This window comes from Asparagus officinalis, chromosome 5, assembly GCF_001876935.1.
Source record: "Asparagus officinalis chromosome 5, Aspof.V1, whole genome shotgun sequence".
Lineage (NCBI taxonomy): Eukaryota > Viridiplantae > Streptophyta > Magnoliopsida > Asparagales > Asparagaceae > Asparagus > Asparagus officinalis.
In genome coordinates, this window is record NC_033798.1 from 112403167 (window position 1) to 112425418 (window position 22252).

The 22252-nt window shown below is 37.1% G+C and overlaps 2 protein-coding genes across 2 annotated transcripts; one reads left to right on the top strand and one right to left on the bottom strand.

The window, feature by feature from the left end:
- Nucleotides 958-2705, bottom strand: LOC109843373 (cytochrome b561 and DOMON domain-containing protein At3g25290-like). Its single transcript, XM_020412309.1, has 3 exons — nucleotides 2366-2705; nucleotides 1493-1747; nucleotides 958-1415 (listed from the first exon to the last, which is right to left on the bottom strand). The coding sequence occupies exons 1-3, from the start codon at nucleotides 2606-2608 to the stop codon at nucleotides 1134-1136; spliced, it is 780 nt and encodes a 259-aa protein (XP_020267898.1). The 5' UTR covers nucleotides 2609-2705; the 3' UTR covers nucleotides 958-1133.
- On the top strand, nucleotides 15235-21883 carry LOC109840728. The gene is made up of 3 exons (XM_020409473.1): nucleotides 15235-15564; nucleotides 21442-21483; nucleotides 21600-21883. The coding sequence occupies exons 1-3, from the start codon at nucleotides 15462-15464 to the stop codon at nucleotides 21725-21727; spliced, it is 273 nt and encodes a 90-aa protein (XP_020265062.1). The 5' UTR covers nucleotides 15235-15461; the 3' UTR covers nucleotides 21728-21883.

Genomic DNA, 22252 nt, shown 5'->3' on the forward strand with positions numbered 1-22252 from the left:
TTGCAATTCCCATGAACATAAATAAAAATCATTTTGAAACATCAAAATATTTTATTTTTTATAAGAAAGTAAATTTAAAAAATATTTTTAAAACCACCTGCCGACAAGAATTTAATAGCGTCATGAGAATGCATAGTAAATTAAGTCATCATAATGAGCATACTGGATCCTATCTAGACATGCATCCATCATTTTCCTAAATGAAATTTAGCAACCCAATATTTCAGGTTGTGTAGCGCTTATTAAACAAGCTTAACCATCACATCAAAGCATACTAAATTATCAAATCGAAAATAACAATATCATCAAGTCAAATGGACCAAGTAACAATTTGAATTCTCTATTCCTTAGGTGACTCGTCCTAGAGAATTCAAATACGGTCTAGTGCTACACACATCATAATGTGTGCTTATGACATACACCCGCAGAATCCCCATTCTCGGTCTTTGAGACCAACCACCACATCTTATATATCGGTGTCATGCATAATAACCTGTTATAACAAAGTTATCATCTACTAGTTATAGGTTAAGCACAAATTTAAGAAAGTTTCTAAGTTAGATCATATCTCCAAGCAAGTGATCATCACAGTGCATGATCTAACAAAATAACTTCTAAGGATATATAACAATTATATAAATAATACCTAAATTATATGTGCAACAATTGAATTTATTAATATTACAATATTATTAATTTATTACATAAATTGTATTGGATATTCAAGGGCAAATTATTATTACTATTCCATCACATTGCTCACTCTAACAAAGCTTTGAAGTATTACCTAAACAGAGAGAGAGAGAGAGAGAGAGAGAGAGAGAGAGAGAGAGAGAGAGAGAGAGAGGAAATATACTTCCTCATTAAAAAGTAAAAAGGAAATATACTTCCTCATTAAAAAGGGAAAAAAAATGCTGTTTCTATCACTTTTTTACAGCATGAAATCATACTTCCTCATTAAAAAGGAAAAAAAATGCTGTTTCTATCACTTTTTTACAGCATGAAATCAATTCTTTACTTCAAAACCAATACAAAACAAAGTCAATAGAAATTCTCCATTCGGATAAATTGCTTTATTACAATAACCACTACCAAAGCTCAGAAGTATTTGGAGACTGAAACACTGTTAACAATCATCCTGGTTGTGATTGATTTTGACTTTCATCCTCGAGTTGAGCCGGCCAATAAAACTTGACCCATGTTGTAATCTCCAAGAAGAGAGCTACACAAGCCAGACCAATAAGAATTCCTATACAAACCCACTTCCATGTTGCAGGAGGCCTTAAGATTGCCAAGCCCTTGAAGATGTTCACAACTGCAAGGGCTACCAAGGCGTAGCCTAAAGAATGATGGTAAATTCTCCAATACTTGCGATACTTATCGTCTCTATTGGCCTTTATCCATAACGCTGTTATCTGCGTAAACAACAAAGAATCAGCGAAGATAACACCTCGGTAATAAAACGAAGAAGTATTCAATACGCAGACTTTACCTGCAACGTAGCGAGGCAAAAGATAAGAATCCCTATAATCTTATGGGATGTTAAGGTTTTGGAGTGTCTGGAACCATTTAGCGATAAACCGATTCCCCAAGCAGCAGTTCCAATTGAGTATCCAGCAAGTTGGATTGATACATGAACGACGAACCATCTCTCCAGTTTGAAAGGAAAAGATCGGAAGTATCTTGTGATCATAATTCCGATAGATGGTAGGAAACCCCAGCCAGTGAAACTCAGTACACCATGAGCCTGTCCATGTCGTAATCAATAATCGAAGTCTCATTCAAGCAAGATTACTTGATTTTTACAAGAAGCACATAAAACTTGGTTCATATCCATCTAAAAAGTTTTAGAGATGGTTCATAATAAACAATTTTCGAGTCCCAATTGAAGATTGCATTGACTTATCTGTTTGTCTTTTTGGCCAAGATCAATCGCGCCTGAGTTCTTCTTCAGAACAATCTGGCTCTTTTAGTTCGCTTTGCCTTTTGAATTGTGTAATGTTAACTATCTATATCTAGCTTGAAATCGTGGCTTTAGTATGATTGTTCATGCTAACCTTCTACTTCTCAGTTTTAGGGAAACTTACTTTAACATAATTAAGTTGCAGAGGAAAACATTATTTTGACAAGTCATCTCGAGATACGTAACATTAAAATGTAATAGCATTCTAAACCCTCTTTGACCTTTTTTTAAATACATAACATTAAAATGTAGCTTCTTCAAAGAGGTGCAGCCTTTTCATGATTCACAAATTTGTCAATTATGGATCTTAAAGAGTTCAGGACATCTCGAAAACTAGACATTGTGTTAAAGAACAAAGCACATATTGTGCAAATCTCTCGAAAGCAGTTAACCACCACTTACAGTTTTAAGCCGCTCTTTGCCTTTTCCAAGCTTCTCTTTGTTTGTGATGTTATTCATAGCGGTGATGTGTAGGTTCCAGCCGAGCTCAGCGGCAAGGGGTTGGAGCTTCTTGACGCCAGTAATGTTTTTGGTCGTGGATGAAGTAATGAAGGAGAAGCTTTCATCGCATTTGTACAATGATTGTGTTTGGCAGAATCCGAGGGAGGAGAAGATAAAGAGCAGGAGTGGATAAGCAGGGAGCATGTTTTGGGAGAGGAATGACAATAAGTAAGTCAAGAAGAAGAGATGATATAATAATGGAGAAATTGAGAGAGAATGAAAATAGAATCCCTGACAAGAATATTTCCTTAGGGGCGACTCTGGCAACGGGTGGGTTAAGGAGATTTAAACCTTCTTAACCCGCCAAACACAAAAATTCTATACAATGTTTAAAGTGAGTCGACCCTCTATGAATTGCCAAACGCAAAAGATACAAAAGGATAGCTAACCCTTGCAGAGGGATTAAAATGAATTAACCCCTCAAAATGAGGAGTTTACTAATACTCCTATTTAGAAGGATTAAAAGTTAACACTTCTATTTATAAAAAAAATAGTCAAAATTCTCATTATTCCCAAACACTAAAAGTAATCGCAAGTGCTAAAATAAAACTTATTTAACGGGTTAATAATTTAGTCTTTTGAATTATTGAATGGGCTAACTACGTTAATCATTCTCTTTAATCCGTCTTTCTTAACCCTTTGCCAAATGGGACATTAAAGTGTTATTGATTGCATGCAAGTTAGTTATGCATAGAAAGAGTCCAACTGTATCTTATCGTCTCTTCTTCTTCTTAACTGCAAAGAATAAAAAACGTTCATCATAGCACTGTTCAACATTCTGTGAATTGTAGTTGGATCCCTGTTGGTGAATAATAGTAAAGTTACTATTCATCTTGCATCTAATCTGACAATCGCCACTGCTTCCTTCCTCTATGACTCCGCCTTTACTTAAAGTCATATTTCTCGTCAAAGACGCTAAAATAAAGATCGAGCGACTAAGCGAGCGATTAATCAATCAAGGGTCTTTTTACTTATTATTTCTACTGGCTAACCTCAAGGGTTTTTTTTTACTTATTATTTCTAATGGCTGACCCACCGAGGATTTTTATTGACTAACTCACTTAGGATTTCTACTTACTGACCAGCCTAGGGTGTTTCTACTGGCGTACCACCTATGGTGTTTCTACTAGCTGCCCGCCAGCCATGACTATACACTTTTCTGATTTCTAACCTCTTTTAAGTATTCTGAGCAAGAAAGCGGAGTGTCAGATATTATTGATAATTGGATAATAGTAGATCTAGTAGATATTATGAGATATTGCGAGACGTGATTAGATATGGTTTTATCTCATCTTTATTTTGTAATATCTTTCTAATCTCTATTTATGAGAGGTTAGGGTTATATGTATTTTAAAAAAATCTATATTTTCTATTCCTCTACAAATACAAAAGAAATTACTTTGGATATATGTTTACTTTGACATCATTCACTGATATAGTCCTATTTAAGTTCTTTTATCTAGAGAACTTGGTAGATTGACAAGAATAGGCTCTATTTCAGCTCTCATTAGCAGAATAAAACTCTATGCAGGCTTTGTTTCAGATCTGAATAGTTGCTTTTCACTTTCTCTTTTATGGCTTGATACCTGTCATTGCGCTAGGAGTTCTCACTATTTTAGTTATGGTGGAGGGAAAAAGCCATTTGATTCTTAGCCTACAAATAGAGGAAGCATATGGGAGAAAAAGTTGTAACATCTGATCAAGTGGGGCCAATGTTTCTTCTGATCAATTTAGAAATATTATAGTTTGAACCAAATGAAAGCATATAAGGAACATTACTTTTGTCCAAAGAGAGAAGCTATGATCTTGTTCATTGTTTTATAGGGCAACTGCAATTGTAGTAAAAAATAACAATAACTTTAGATAGTTAAAAGTAGTGTGATACTTCTTGTTAGCTGTAGACAGTTTAGTTATTTATTTCAGAGTAGTTTTTTGTAGGTAAATGCAAGTCATGAAGGATGGGAACTCAATTAAGATAAATGTTAAAATTTTCACTAAAGAAAGGTAAACATTCAAATTAAAAAAATCTAAATCAGGAAATGTCAAGTCTCTAATTAAAAACTCTGAGAATTTTAACCCTTTATTTGTCTGCCAGGTCTGGAAATTTTCAAGAAGCAGTGAGATTATTTCTAGCTATTTTTTAAATTGAAACTCAAGAATCCAAGAACAGCAAGAGGTAATAAACTAGAATGATGCTTAACATATTGAGCCTAATTCAGCCATTGGAGTAAGCTCGTACGACTGTCTGATCTCCTGTGGAATTCTTATTTAAGTAATTATCCTTCTTAAAAAAAACTAAAAGATTACATTAAAAAGAAACTTATCATGCTTATCCTTCAAGAAAGCTACAGCCACCTGAAAATTTTAGAAGTTCAGCAATAACTCTTGAAAAACCTCTAAATTACTTAAATAACTTTGTGTTAAAGCAGGAAAAAACTCAATAAAGATCTCAATCAGCTGATGCAATTGACCAGCACTCAGCCCAGAATCACATGAATGAATGTCAAATATATAGGGTATAAAAGCACCAAAGAGAAGATCATTTATGCAAGCAGCCATTCTACTTCAAAGATTGTAAGGTTCATTCTCTTTTGGATCACGTAATTTATGTCGACTACTGGTATACTAATATGCATGCATTTACCTAATTATGGGGAAAAAACCTCACATAGCATATTTAGAACACAATTTGAAGGTACAGAGTATCGAGAATAGTCGATGCACAAGGAAAAATGGTACAATGTCAAAATCCTATTCGACGAAGTTCTGATTAGTTGTTCTGGCAAGAAAGCGGATCAACTTTCCAGGCAACGGGGAGTTCATGAGAATAAATAATTAGACTTATGTATGCATCAAATGATCAGCTCAATTGTCTAACAGCTAATGGCTTTCATTTTCATTTACAGAAAGTTGGTGTGACAAGAGATTAGGAGTTGTATATCGTGGATATAGTTATCCTTTGAAGTTTTCATGCAAGTGGCTAAAGAATGTGCACATAGTACACCATATAGAAAATATTTTGATAGTTGTGCATGTCTCTCTGTGATCAACATCAAACATCACTCAGAAATATTGTCAATAACACTAAATAAAGTGTGTGTATGCACGCGTGTGTATGCTAAGAATAATGTTCTTTATGCCTTGTAACAATATCCATGTTTTTATACAGTTGATATTCTTCTAATCTACTTTACAAATAGACATAAGTTAAACATTTGGAGTATTATCACTAACCAATGTCTTCATTAGGATTACATAGGCATACAATAAGATGTGTCGAATAAGTATAAATGTATTGATATGTTGACTAAACACAATGCACATACGAAGAATTGATATGTTTTCTCCTTTCTACTCGATCTTCTTCGTTCTAAAAATGGAAGCAAAGCCTATATCTGTAAAACTTGTAAAAAGTAAATTATTCTCTAAGTTTCTCTCAAAAAATAAAATAAAAGAACATAATGATTAAAAAAACTTTCTACGTGTAATAGTATTGGCCTAATTCTGATCCAGATCCATCATCTACCAACTAATGAACCTTTCAGTGTACACAGTAAAGTCTTAACAATTCAAGTAATTAGACTTTCAAAATATCCAATAGCAATAGTTAACAAATTCTTCACGTACGTCCACCCTATCGCTTAAGCAAACAAAACTCTTTACAAAAATCCCTTATAAATGCCCATGCAAAGCTCTCATCCTTCATCAACCAGCACAAGAGAATGACAATAATAACAATGATGACCAACATGTTCATCATCATGTCATTTTCCATTGCTATATCCACTACTACTCTAGCCTTCGATCTCCATAAGAATGTGAATAGTCCAGATCGCAGGCTAGCGTCGATGACATGTGATGTATTTCCAAGGGTGTGTAGGGTTGCAGGGAGTCCTGGTCCGGATTGTTGCAGAAAGCAATGCGTGAATGTGGCGACCGACGCACAAAACTGCGGTCAATGTGGGAGAAGATGCAGGTACGGCGAATTTTGTTGTAGAGGGAGTTGTGTAAATGTTATGTTCGATGCGAAGAATTGTGGCTGGTGCAAGAATAAGTGTGAGAAGGGAGGATACTGCCGATATGGGATGTGTAACTATGCATAAGAAAAGGAAAGGAAATCTCATTTGAATTGATGCATTGATTGATTGTAAAACTTGTAAGTGTGATTTATATAAAAAATTATGGGTGTTATTTTATTGAAGGTAACTTGTGCGTATAAAAGAGTCATCGAATGTGTGGAGAAGTGTAACTACAAAGGTAGACTTTGTTAATGTCTGCAAATTTGGTTAATCAGTTGAACATTTACAATATTGGCAGTGAAATAAACCAACATTGATTCAAAAAAGAAAATAAAAACATGCATAAAATGAATCAGTCTATGTAGAAATCGTTGTATGCATAAATTTTGTTGTGTGTAAGTATGTGAGTAAATTAACCAAAAGAGATCAAGAGAAGTCGAAGTTCGGAACGGTTGGGACAAACCCGAGGCCCAATAGAGCAAGGCCCCAGCGAATAGTAGAGCAGAAGTAATGAAATGAACACACAGATTTACGTGGAAACCCCCTAAATAAATTTAGGATAAAAACCACGCGCAAGAATAGAAAAATCCACTATGAGGAAAAGTTAGGAGTTAGAATCTCTCTCAAGGAGAACTCTCTCTATTTTTATCTCTTTCTCTCTCCCTCTCTCTTTCTTTTCACTCTTAATTGGAGACACTGTGATGATCTGAAGTTAACGTCAGTGAGAATTATATATAGGTGAGTTTGTAGTAGGTGCGCACTGTTGCTATAGTAGCAGGTAGGTGAGTCTGCGTTTGGTGATTACTATAACGTGTAGGTGATTACTGTAGATACAGTAACTTTCTATCAACCTCCCACTTAAAGATTTGATTGAGTGTCAATCATATCTTCACACTATTCTTTCTATCTTGTCATCTTCATGTTGCTCACGTCTCCGACAGACCACAAGAGGATTGACACTAAATAAATTTATCAATATTAACTGCTTCTGTCAAAAATCTACGATGTTATTTTTGGTGTGAATTTTCTGCATATCCAATGTTCCTTCTTCCACTTTCTCACGAACGAAGTGTACTAAACTCAAATTTGTTTTGTCTTTGAATGAAAGACTGGATTTCTTGCCAAATGTAAAGCACTCTGTGTTAGACCCTAGAGGGGGGGGAGTTGATTAGGGTCTTATGCTAATCTAATCCGATTTTATACCAATTAAAAATAATTAATAAGTTATCCTAGCAAGTATGAAATACAACAAGATAAATAAGATAGGATAAGCAATATGAACAAATGAATATATCCTAGCAATGAGATATACTATGAGATATATGCAAGGATATATAATTAACACAAGGGTAAATAATCTACAAATGTGATAGGGTAAATAATCTACAAATGTTATAGGGCAAAATATACAAGAGTAATAGGCAATGACGATATAAGATAAATGCATAAGCAAATACGCCAATGACAAACTCAAACACACTCAAATGATCACGGAGTTCGGACCTTCCGTCCTACGTCTCCGCTTCCCACTCCCGGGGAGAAATCCACTATCATAACCGGGTTTTCTACGCTTACCCGAACAACGTTTATACATCACAATATCGGTTTTTAATGCTCACCGATCAATGTAACACTCACACTCACAATGTCGGTTTTCAACGCTCACCAATCAACGTTCACTCATCACACTCAGTTTTCTAGCTCACCGAAAACTTTACAATCTCACAATATAACAAACAATAAATTTGTTCTCTATAATAGATAAGAATACAATAAAAACTCACACTCAATTGTTACAACTCTCACCAACCCAAAATATACTATGTATGAAAATACGATAAGCTCGTGTGAGTGTGTGTAACAATGAGAATAAATAAAACTTAACTCAAGAAGAATTAGCAATAAGATTGATATGAAATACAATAGTAAAAATGCTAGGAAATAGAGTTAAGGAAACTTCTCTATAAACACAAAGAGAGGATGATGAAATATTGAAGATGAACTCTTCAACAACTGATGTAAGCTCCTCTTTGTAAAACCATAAACTTAAAACAAACTAATCAAGCTTAAACCCTTATTAAACTTTTGTTTTAAAAACTTCTTGGTTGTTGTAGAACTGAGATCAAAGGGGTATATATAGCCTCCCAAAACCTCAGTCAAAAACCTCAAACAAAAGACCAAAAAACCTACAGAATCCAAAATCAGATTCTGTACAAAATAGCCGTTGGAGTGAACGACGGTCGACCGTGGAAAACTCGCGGTCGACCGCGAGCCAGCTTTGAAACTCAGAAAACTTCCAGATACTTTGGCGGTCGACCGTGAGAAAATTTGAGCTGACGGTCGACCGTGACGGTCGACCGTGAAAGTTTCTGTTGGCTCCGCAGACTAAAAATAAAAGCGCGGTCGACCGTGGCGGTCGATCGTGAACTGATATATGAAATTGACAGGTTTGAAAACAGTTTGCTGATTTTAAAACATTGTTTAAAATATCAAATAAATTCTAAAAAATATAAAACTTTGGAGAATGATTGTAGACATGATAATAAACATGCTACAAGGACTGGTTTACAAAAAAGACTTCCCAAATGAGAAATATCATTATTTTATAAAATAGTCCAAAACACGAAAATATAAACATATAAATTTTGACATTTAGGCTAAATCATGTTTTGAAACTTTACACAATGATTATGTAGACTTAATAAAATATGTATATGATTATTGTTAAGTACATAAACCAAAACTTGTGTATATATATAACTATATATATAAAAACCAAATATGTGTGTGTATATATGATTGAGCTTAAAGTACTAACACACATAATATAAAATCTAAACTAAATATACCCAAGCTTGATTGATCTTCGATGTAGCTCAACTTGGTACACTTGCGGATGAAGCTAGAACTTAGATCTTCAATTTGAATTGTATAGGCTTTACTTCATAATTCCGCCAACCTCCATTGGATATGATCATGAATGCGCAATTCCATCCATCCTCCAACTCGTTGTTTGCCTAGAATAAATACGAAAATACAAACACTAGCCATCCTCCAACTCGTTGTTTGCCTAGAATAAATACGAAAATACAAACACTAGACAAATAATATTAGAAATAAATTGTTTGTTAAACATCATTCTAGAATAAATACGAAAATACAAACACTAGACAAATAATATTAGAAATAAATTGTTTGTTAAACATCATCAAAACAAGAAGGCCAACACTCTGATTGTCACAAAATAAAGAAATCGTTTTTGTTCATATCCAAGTTCCAACACTATCTTTAACCATATCGCCTCTTACTAGCTTGTGTAGCTACTATATATTCTGCTTCTGGTGTTGAAGTAACCACAACTAGCTGTAGTTTTGAAATCCAGCTTATAGCTCCGCCAGCAAGTGTAAACACATAGCATGTGATGGATTTGTTATTATCACGATCATCTGCATAATCAGAATCAACAAATCTATTGACAGTAAAATCTGACCCCATAACATAATGCAACATTTGAGGTTTCTTTAATGTATCTTAGGATCATCTTTACAGCATTCCAATGCTCTTTACCAGGATTCGTCATGTATCGACAAACTACTCCTACTGCTTGTGCAATTTCTGGTCTTGTACAAATCATAGCGAACATTAGATTTTCCACTGCTGATGTATACAATACTCGAGACATCTTCATCCTCTCTTCTTCACTGTTAGGATTCATAGTGGAGGATAACTTGAAATTAGCAGGAAGTGAGGTAGAAATTGACTTCCAATCTTGCATGTTAAAATGCCGCAAAATTTTCTTCAAATAATTCTTCCGAGAAAGCCAAATCTTCCTATTGATTCTGTCTCGGTAAATTTGTACCCCTAGAATCTTATTTGCAAATCTTAAATTCTTCATTTCAAATTCTCTAGCCAACTGTGCCTTTAATTCTTTTATACAATCTTGGTTGCGGCCTACAGCCAACATGTCGTCAACATATAACAATAAGATAATAAAGTTATTTTTACCAAACCTCTTGAAATATGCTCAATGGTCTAAATTAAGTATGTTGTATCCAAGGCTCATGATAAATGAATCAAATCTCTTGTACCAACAACTCGGCGCCTGCTTTAGACCGTACAGAGATTTGTTCAATCTGCAAACCAAGTTCTATTTTCCTTTTTCTTCAAAACCTTAAGGTTGGAGCAAGTAATTTTTTCTTCAAGATCTTCATGAAGAAATGTTGTTTTCACATCTAGCTGCTCTAAATTTAAGTCAAATATAACGCTCATAGCCAGGACTATTCGGACTGTTGTAAGTCGAACTACAGGAGAAAATATTTTATTAAAGTCAATACCTTCTTTTTGAGCATATCATTTTACCACTAATCTAGCACAATATCGCTCCACTTGATCATCGCCATTTCGTTTGATCTTATAGACCCATTTATTTCTAATGATCTTTCTTCATTATGGTCGTTGATCTTTCTCTCGTCACCGATAAGGTCTTTACTTGTTGCGAATTTGTCTGCCTGTCTTTCTTGTTCTTGTATCGATTTTCTTCCTCCAGAACAGTGACTGCAATGTTGTTAAAGACTAGATAGTCCATGAGGACGTTGTTTGTTAGGCTGATGATGAGCTGATCATACGAGTCAGGTAGACTCTGAAGTAGAAGTTCTGCACGTTCATTCACACCGATTGTATGCCCCAACGTTGTGAGTTGGGAGAACAGTGTGTTTATGGTGATTGATGTAGATTTCGCCAACCTCAGAGTGTAAAGTCTCATTTTTAAGAAGATTTTGTTGTGTATGGATTTTACCTCATATAGCTTTGTTAGAGTATCCCAGATCTCATTTGTGTTGGCCTTCTTGTTTTGATAATGTTTAACAAATAATTTACTACTAATATTATTTGTCTAGTATTAGTGTTTTCTTATTTATTGTAGACAAATAATATGTTGGAGGATGGATGAAATCGAGCATTCACGATCATATCAAATGGAGGTTGGTGGAATTATGGAGTAAAGCCTATGCAATTCAAATTGAAGATCCAAGTTTTAGCTTCATCCGTAAGTATACCAAGTTGAGCTATATCAAAGATCAATCAAGCTTGGGTATATTTAGCTTAGGTTTTATATTATGTGTGTTAGTACTTTAAGCTCAATCATATACACACACACGTATTTGGTTTTTGTATATATAGTTATATATATACACACAAGTTTTGATTTATGGACTTAACAATCATTGTATACATATTTCATTAAGTATATAAAATCATTTCATAGAGTTTCAAAACATTGTTTATGTCAAAACATCAAATTTCATGTATATCACATTTTTATGTTTTGGACACACTTGCAAAATACATGAGTTTTCACAAATAAGAAATTCAATTTGAGAAATTCTTTTTCTAACATGTTCAATTTCATGTTTATAAATATTTTCCAAATTTTTATCAATTTTGGAATTAATTTGTTATGTTTATTTGAATTTACAAAATCAAGTTTTAAATAAGCTCATGTTTGTGCACATGTTCGTGCATGTTTTTACATAACAGATACGTTTTCCAAATTTTTATCAATTTTGGAATTAATTTGTTATGTTTATTTGAATTTACAAAATCAAGTTTTAAATAAGCTCATGTTCGTGCACATGTTCGTGCATGTTTTTATATAACAGATATGTTTTCACAATTGGGAAATGCGATTTGAAAAATTTCTTCGTTTACATGTTTATCATCATATATACAAATATTTTCTCAAGTTTTACTAATTTTGGAGTTGTTTTGTTATTTTCAATTGAATTTACATAAACATGTTTCCAGCAGTTTTTTTTAGAAACTGTATATCTGTGTTCAAACAATTATTTCTCTCAACTGGGAAGTGATATTTCAGAAATTCTTTTTCTAACATGTTTATCTACATGTATTGAACCTTCCCTCAAAAGTTCATGATTTTTGAAGTTGATTTACTATTTTTAATTGATTTTACAATGTCAGATATGTAAAATTCCAGAATCTGTCAAAAACAGAAACTGTCCTCGAACAGTGCGGTCGACCATGCTACAGTATGGTCGACCACTGTTACTGTAGCAGTCGACCATTGCACAGTAATGGTAACATCTGTTTTTTATTTTTAATGGGTTTTTTGAGTTGTTTTCTTCAAGCCTATATATACCCCTTTGTCATAACTATTTTACATAACTAAGAGAGGGTTTTAAACCAAGTTTAAAAGAGTTTCATCAAGGGTTTAAGTTTTTATTTAAGTGTGTTTAAAAAGCTTTTAAGCATTTGAGAGTTTGATTTTGGGAAATCAATTTCACAAGAGCTTCTTTTAAGCATTTGAGAGTTTGATTTTGGGAAATCAATTTCACAAGAGCTTGAGGAGATTATCTATTGGTGTTTGAGCATCCAAAAATCAATTTCACAAGAGCTTGAGGAGATTATCTATTGGTGTTTGAGCATCCAACCATCCTCCCTCAATGTCTTGATCTATTGAGAAGTTTTCTAAACTCTATTTCTAGTTCTTTTATATATATTTGATTATCATTATTATTAAGCTAGAATTATATTGAGTTTAGTTTTGATTTATTTCTCTTTGTTTACACACACACAACCATTGAGCTTATTGTATTTACATTCATAGTATAATTGGATTGTGAGATTGTGTAACCTAGAGAGTGAGCTTATAATTCGTTTTCATCCATTGTAGAGAACAAACACTTTGTATTGTGCCTTATTATGAGATTTACTTTGTATTACACTAAGTACACCGAGAGGAGTGTGTGGTGAGAGTCCGGATTGCTTCCAAGAGGAGTTGCGTCGGTTGACGAACCTAGGGAGAGGTTGTATCCGAGCACTTGAGGAAGGACATGGAGGGACCAACACTTAGAGTGTGTGAAATGCAGTTACATTGTGGTATTGTATGGTGTAAACGTTATTCGGGTGATCGTAGAAAACTCGATTGTGATAGTGGATTTCTCTCCGGGAGTGGGGAGCGGAGACGTAGGACGGAAGGTCCGAACTCCGTGATCATATTGTGTGTTTGCATTGTTTATTTACACTATCACTCTTATCTAGTTTATGTTTATTTCACCCTTGCATTAGTCTATATATCCTTATATATATTTCATCATATATCTCTTTGCTAGGATATATCTCTTTATTCATATTGCATATTCTTACTCATAACATATTGTATATCTATCTTGCAAGAATAATTTATTAATTAGTTTTAATTGGCATAAAACCGGATTAGATTAGCATAAGACCCTAATCACCCCCCTAGGATCTAACAATTTGCTGTCTTTTTTCCTCTATACTTGACAACACCCTATCTGCTAATGTCAGATGGAGATTTACAATAGCATTTTCGTCCATCTCGTTGCACTTCTTATCATATGTGATGTCATCTGGCTTTGCACCGATGGTCGCTAGGTAATTATCTTTTCTCAATAAAGCCTTTATCTTTAACTTTCACAGTGAGAATTTACTCCCATTGAATTTCTCGATCTCGAATTTCTCCGCCATTGCTTCTACCACGAACAGTAGCTTCTTACTATTTCACGTAAACAGTAATTGTATTTTTGAACAGTAACAGTATCCGTGAATAGTATTGTACTTGTAAATATTGTTGTATTTATGAACAGTAACGTACTCGTGAATAGTACTGTCGCCTTCAAATGGTGAATGATAATCTAACTTATTTTCTGACGTGGAGGATCCACCTTTAGTGATAGCCACAGAGCATACAATAAAGTAAATACACGCACCCTAAGTCTGGCTCTAATACAAATTGTTGGGATAAACCCGGGGCCCAATGGAGCAATGTCCCAGCGAATAGTAGAGTAGAAGTAATGAAATGAACACACGGATTTACGTGAAAACCCCCCTAAATGAATTTGGGATAAAAACCACGGGTAAAAATAGAAGAATCCCCTAAATGAATTAATTTAATTTATTTCTTAACCATCAACTCTCCAACGCTTGTGTGTGTATCCTCTGATCAGAGTAAAAAGTCCGAACTAGAGAACTTCGTTATGCGCGACTACTGACAAGGCATCATATAAACAACCGAAAGTCTCAACGCCAAAATCCCAAACAAAAGCAAAAGAGAGGGGGGAAAACACAGGAATAAAGGATCAATCTTGAGCAAAAGCAAAAGCAAAAGAGCAACTTAATTATGCTCATGATCAAACCACACCACATGAAAAGAACAATCCTTCCCGCTCGACCGTCATCAACACAACTACCTATGGCTCTCCTCCTCTTGCTCGCTGCTCAACCGTTATCGCCGCCCCGCCCAGTCGAGACCTCTGCCCACCTTCCTGCGAGGCCCTAAATCCCCCGGTTCCCGTACCCCTCGGCATCGACACCGGCTGGCGGCAATCCCCGCTACCACAAACCTCGCCTCTCCTGGCCACCCTCCACCCTCCTCCTCCTCCTCACAACACCACACATCCGGGCCGCGCTACACCCGTCCACCGCATCTCCTCCTGCCTCAGTCCTCTCCCTCACCTCCTCCTCTCGCGCGAACCCTCCTCCTCTCCTGGTCTCCCCCTCCGCCCCCTCCCTTCGCCCTCCCCTCGCCTTCGCCGCTCGACACGAGCACTCCCTCGTCCCTCTCCCCCATCCAACCACTTCTCTTCTTCAACTGCTCCCCGTCCTCCATCCTCATGCCGCCCGCAACCCCCCTTCTCTGCAGAAAACTTCTCCCCGCGACCGCTGGCCCTCCGTCTGGCGACTCCGCCGCCTCCTCTGCGCAAACCTCCCCACTGCCCGAACAGACTGACCGAAACCGACACGAGCTGCTTGCGCGTACCGGCCGACCGCCAGGGAGTCTGTGAGGATGATGTTTGAGGCATTGCAGCGGTGGGTACGCGAGTGTGTACTGGAGGTCGAACAGGCGGGAGGGGGCGGAGGGGGAGGGGAGGTATGGTGATGAGGTGGCGGAGTTTGGAGTGAGGGTGGATTTCGAGGTGCCGGTGATCGAGAGGTGTAGGATGTGTAGGGAGAAGGGGGGAGGGGTTTGTGGGTATGATGTGCACAGCGGGGAGTTTTTGTGTTTGTGTGAGCAGGGAGGGAACGTGACTACTTATTGCGGAGGTGAGTTAATTTTATCTTTAAAAAGAAATTGTTGGTGATTTTGGGGAATCGCAAGGTTCTGCTACGAATTACCATCGGGGTTTTGTGCAATTTGTTTATAAACTAAGGGGTTTTGTGATTTTTTTTATAAACTACCTGATGGAATGAACCCTCTACAAATGAGGACTTGAACAAAGACTTCTGGATGAAAATGGACTTCAACTCAAATTTGTCTTTGATATAAAATATTACAAGATACACGTCACTTGCTCACTCTTCTCTCTCTAAATTTTTTCTTCACAGCCACTCTACTCCCTCTAGGCTTCTTCAGCCTATCTCTCTAGCTTCTACAAAACATTCACTTTACTTCTTTTCTCACTCTCTCTTTCTCTACACAGAGCCTACACTTCAACCTACTTTTAGCCTTTTTCTTAGCCTCACTCCTTGCTTCTCTTGTTTTCACTCCCTTGACACAAAACCGAATGGCACAACCCCTTTTTATAGGGTTCAATGTCAGTTTGCTTTTTTCTCTAGAAATTTCCACAAAACTCCATGATAATTTACTAGATAGATAGAGATGCTTCTAGGTTCTAGACTTTGAGAAGCTCCTAGATTTCTTGAAGTCGGTGCTGCATAACTTCTAACACTCCCCCTCAGCAGCGACTTTATTGTTTATCAGTCCGAGTTGATTCTTAAGGTTGAAAAATGTTTCAGCCTTCAGTGGCTTGGTGAAGATGTCAGCAATTTGATCTTCGGTCCTGCAATATGTCAGCATCACAGTCTTCGTTTTAACTTGATGACGGATGAAATGATATCTTGTCTCTATGTGTTTGCTCTGTCCATGTGCTACCGGATTTTTGGCAAGTGCAATAGCTGACTTGTTGTCGATGAGGATCTCTGTCGGTGCTTCCTGTTGGTGTTGCAGTTCCTTCATCAGACTCCTTAGCCATATTGCTTGACACGCACATGCTGATGCTGCTATGTATTCTGCTTCGCAACTTGATAGAGCGACGACAGACTGCTTCTTTGATGACCATGAGAATGCTGCTGATCCGATATTGAACATATAGCCAGATGTGCTCTTTCTTTCATCTAAATCTCCACCATAATCGCTGTCGGTGTAGCCGACTAATCTCGAATCTGTACACTGTGTATAAAATAATCCTTGATCAATACTTCCTCGGACATACCTGAGAATTCTTTTGGCTGCTTTGAAATGCTCCTGTCTTGGCTCCTCCATATATCTGCTCACCACTCCTACCGCGAACACTATGTCGGGCCTGGTGATGGTTAGGTAGCGCAAGCTCCCGACTAAACTCTTGTATAGAGTTGGATCAATATAGCTTCCTGGTGTGTCTCGCCTCAGCTTCACTCCGACTTCTGCAGGAGTTGCGACTGGATTGCAGTTGCTCATGTTGAACTTCTGAAGGATATCCTTTGCATACTTCTTCTGAGAGATGAAGATTCCTTTCTCTGATTGCGACACTTCTACTCCAAGAAAGTATGACATTTCTCCAATGTCAGTCATCTCGAACTCCTTGATCATATTCTTTTTGAACTCCTCGAACATTTTCGGATTGTTGCCGGTGAAGATCATGTCGTCCACGTAGAGACATACGATCATGATGTCTTCATCCTTCTTCTTGGTATAGAGAGAGTGCTCATACGGGCTCCGATGGAATCCGTTCTTCTGGAAGTATGCATCGATTCTGGCATTCCATGCTCTGGGCGCTTGCTTCAGTCCATACAATGCCTTCTTCAGCTTGTAGACTTTGTCTTCTTGATTCTTCACCTCGTACCCTGGTGGTTGCTTGATGTAGACTTCTTCTTCTAAGTAGCCGTTCAGGAATGCAGACTTCACGTCCATCTGGTAGATCTTCCACCGGTTCTGTGCTGCTAATGCGATAATGAGTCGGATGGTGTCGATCCTCGCGACTGCCGCGAACACTTCTTCATAGTCAACTCCTTCTCACTGACTATAGCCTTTTGCAACAAGCCTGGCCTTGTACTTCTCGATTCCGCCATCTTGATTTGTCTTTGTCTTGTACACCCACTTTACTCCGATTGGTTTATGGCCTTCAGGTAAGGTAGTGAGCTCCCATGTGTCATTTCTCTTGATTGCCTCGATCTCGTCATCCATGGCTTTTCTCCACTTATCTTCTTGAGCAGCTTCTTCATAGCTGACCGGATCACATTCTGCAAACAAGCAGAATAGTGTGTAGTCATCCATCATCTCGACAGGCTCTGTATCGTCGTACAGATCTCTTAGGCTTCTCATCCTCCTTGTTGCTCCCCCTGAAGAGCTTCCTTCACTTGAGCTGGATGATGTCGGCGTTGATGTTGGGGTTGATGGAGCTGGACTATTAGGTGGACTTTGTTCTGGTCTTTCAACCTCCTGCAAGTCATCATCATTATCTTCAAAGAACATACCTTTAATATTTTTATCTTCATCGGTCCATTTCCAATAATCTTCTTCATCGAACTCCACATCTCTTGAAATGATCATCTTCTTTGTAACTGGATTGTAGAGCTTGTATGCTTTTGTCCTCCTCTCGTACCATTGTAGAGCTTGTATGCTTTTGTCCTCCTCTCGTACCCAACGAATATGCACTTTTCTCCTCGATCGTCTAACTTCTTTCTTTTCTGCTCTGGGATGTGTGCATATGTAATGCACCCAAACACCTTCAGGTGGTTGACACTTGGCTTGATGTTGCTCCACATCTCCAATGGTGTCTTGAACTTGACGCTCTTTGTCAGACATCGGTTGAGGAGGTAAACTGCACAGTCCACGGCTTCAGCCCAGTAAGTCTTTGGCAGGTACTTGCTCTTCAACATGCTTCTGACCATATCAAGAATGGTATGATTCTTCCGCTCTGCTATTCCATTCTGTTGTGGTGTGTAGGTGGCAGTGAGTTGATGAATTATCCCGTACTGCTTGTTGAAATTGTTGAATGCCTTTGAAGTGTATTCTCCGCCTTGATCTGATCGGAGCACCTTAATATGGTACCCACTTTGCTTTTCTACCATCTCCTTGAATTCTTTGAATTTCTCCAGAGCTTCGGATTTCTCCTTCAGGAAATAAACCCATGTTTTTCTGCTATAATCATCAATAAATGTGAGAAAATACATGTTTCCTCCAAGAGAGACGACTTCAAATGGTCCTGCAATATCTGTGTGGACCAGTTGTAGCAGTTCCGTTGCTCTTCTTGACTTTCCAACTTCGAAACTTTTTCTATGTTGCTTGCCCTTCATACAGCCTTCACATAGCTGGTTCGGATGGTTGATTTGTGGCAATCCTTTCACCATTTTCTCCTTCCATAGAAGATTCAGGCCACTAAAAGCGAGATGCCCGAATCGTAGATGCCAGAGCCAAGTCTCGTCTTTTATGATTGTCTTCAGGCACTTGACAGGGTCAGCATGAATATTTAAGGTAAACAGTCTATTTCTAGACATGTTCACCTTTGCAATAACTTTATTTTTATTTTTAATAGTGAGGGCAAGGTCTTTTAGATGTATATCATAGCCTCTTTCAAGGAGCTGGCCTAGGCTCAAAATATTATTTCGTAATGCTGGAACATAGTAGACATCAGAGATGTACCTGTTCTCGCCCGTCTTTGTCTGGATCATTATATTGCCCTTGCCTTTTACTGGAATCTTTGACTGATCTCCAAAAGTGACATCTCCTTGTACCGTCTCGTTCAGCTCGGTAAAGAACTCCTTGATGCCGCACATGTGGTTACTGGCACCTGAATCTAGATACCAGATATCTTTATTCTTGCTTTCGCTCTCCTGGTACGTCAACAGGACTGTTGAAGTGTCTGCCTGCTCCCTTTCCACAAAGTTGCTTCTTTCTGCCACTTGATTTGATTTCTCCCAACATTCGTAGCTGAGATGACCGTATCTCTTGCATTTGTAACACTGTGGCTGAGATCTGTCCTCATGGTAACTTCTTCCTTGTCCTCGTCCTCGTGTGCCACGACCTCGTCCTCGATCGAATGATCCTTCACGATCTCTATTTCGATCTTGATTTTCATGGCCTCCTTGGTACTGTCTCTTACGACCTTGCTGGAAGTTTGAGCCACCTCGAAAGGAGCCTCTGCCTCTGTAGCCTCCACGTCCTCTTTGACTATCTTCTTTGATAGTCATCTTACTCTGTAAGGCTTGCTCTAGATTCTCCGCTTGATTTGAACTAATGTTTATATCTTGTTCATAAGCTTGCAGAGAACCTTGCAGCTCATCGATCGAAACTTCGGAAAGATCTTTAGACTCTTGTATTGCCGGAATAATATATTTGAATTTAGAGTCTAAAGTTCTAAGTATCTTCTCCATAATTCTTACATCATTAATTGCTTCTCCATTTCTCTTCATTTGATTAGTTATTGTTTGAACTCTACTAAAATAGTCTGATATTGATTCTGTAGCTTTCATCTTCAAATTTTCAAATTCAACTCTTAATGGTTGGAGGCGTACCTTTTTGGCTCTTTCCGCACCTTGATAGGATTTTTGTAAAATTTCCCATGCTTCTTTAGAGGACAGGGCATTGGAAATCTTCTCAAACGCTGATTCATCTACGCCTTGGAATATTAGGAACAATGCCTTTTTGTCTCTTTTTCTGACCTCCTTCAGCTCACTCTTCTGAGTGGCACTGAGATTGGCTTCAGCAGTAGGTGAGTCCGGCTCTGCATAACCGTTCTCTACAAGTTCCCATAAGTCTTGCGAGCCGAGCAAGACTTTCATCTGGATACTCCAGTTATCGTAATTGGTCTTCATCAGCTTCGGAATCTGTGGCTGGATCATGTTCGCCATCTCGTACACGAGCACCTTCGATTGGCCCGGCTAGATCGAACCTTGCTCTGATACCACTTTGATGGAATGAACCCTCTACAAATGAGGACTTGAACAAAGACTTTTGGATGAAAATGGACTTCAACTCAAATTTGTCTTTGATATAAAATATTACAAGATACACGTCACTTGCTCACTCTTCTCTCTCTAAATTTTTTCTTCACAGCCACTCTACTCCCTCTAGGCTTCTTTAGCCTATCTCTCTAGCTTCTACAAAACATTCACTTTACTTCTTTTCTCAATCTCTCTCTTTCTCTACACAGGGCCTACACTTCAACCTACTTTTAGCCTTTTTCTTAGCCTCACTCCTTGCTTCTCTTGTTTTCACTCCCTGCCTACACTTCAACCTACTTTTAGCCTTTTTCTTAGCCTCACTCCTTGCTTCTCTTGTTTTCACTCCCTTGACACAAAACCGAATGGCACAACCCCTTTTTATAGGGTTCAATGTCAGTTTGCTTTTTTCTCTAGAAATTTCTACAAAACTCCATGACAATTTACTAGATAGATAGAGATGCTTCTAGGTTCTAGACTTTGAGAAGCTCCTAGATTTCTTGAAGTCGGTTCTGCATAACTTCTAACACTACCTTTACTACGGAATAATACCATAACGTTTAAAACCTGTGGGGAAATAATAATAATAACAAATATGTCATGTACTATTAGAAAACTTTATGATACTTTTATGATCACATCTGAAAGTCGATGGGAGTTATCTCGCGTAACTTATGAAGTTTATGAATATTGCTCAGTGGAGTATATATATGAAAAATTCATGTTAGTTTTTTGTAAATATAGTTACAAGTATATGATATTAGTTCAAGGGTAGTTTTCTGAGAGAGCTTTTTATCGATAATTTTTTTGTCTCTAATCATTTATGTTTGTTTAGTGAAACTTAACCAAAAAACACTATTTAGCTATATTTTTAATCAAATTGTGCTTTAATTTATTGTTTCATTTATATTTGTGTTCAGAAATTCAAACAAAACACATAGTTTAGCTATAGCTTTAATCAAAAAGTGCTTTAATTTTTTGTTTCATTGTGTTTTTTTGCAGACAAGTCATTACAGCATAGAACGCCTGCAACAGTAATTGCAGGTTAGTTAGTAGTTACTACATAACGTGAAGTATCACCATATGACAATTATTATAGGTTCAAAATTGAATTTATTGTTAATTTAGATTTTAACTAATATTTGTGATTGTTAATTCAGGGACTACAACCGTTGTTTCTGTTGCTGGCTTGGCGAGTGCTGGAGTTCTAGTATGGTATTTAAGAAAGATGAGACCAAATAAAGTGGTTACTTGCGGAGTTCAAACTACTGAAAATAGGCTTTTCTAACAAAAATTTTATTATTTATTTATTTTTTGTCGGAACTAGATTTTTATTTTAGAAGTACCTTCGCACCTTCAATTATACGAGATTTTTATACTGTTGCATGTATTTTGTCGATTTAATAGCGGTGAATAGAAAAGTAGTCAATATATGGTAACATATTACTTGAGGAATGTTTTTTTTTTAGGTCCTAGTCGAAGCTATCAAATTATTTATTTGCAAGGGGCAAAGGAATAGCGCATTTAAAAACTTATAGAAAGAAGGGGGTTCCAAAAGCCTTTAAACATGTGGAGAGAAAAAAAAGGATATTATAACACTATCATGTAACAAAAAATCTACACGTCCAAAAATATTCTAGATCCCAAAAGAAATGGAAAATACACGAAACTAGTCCAAGTCTGACCTAAAACAGGATATTACTTGACGACTTGGAAATATCTTTTAAGTATTTAATGATGCTTAGCTTTAGTCAAGTAATTAATCTGGTCATCACCTTGTCTAGCGCCCTCTAAATCAAACTCCATTCTTTAA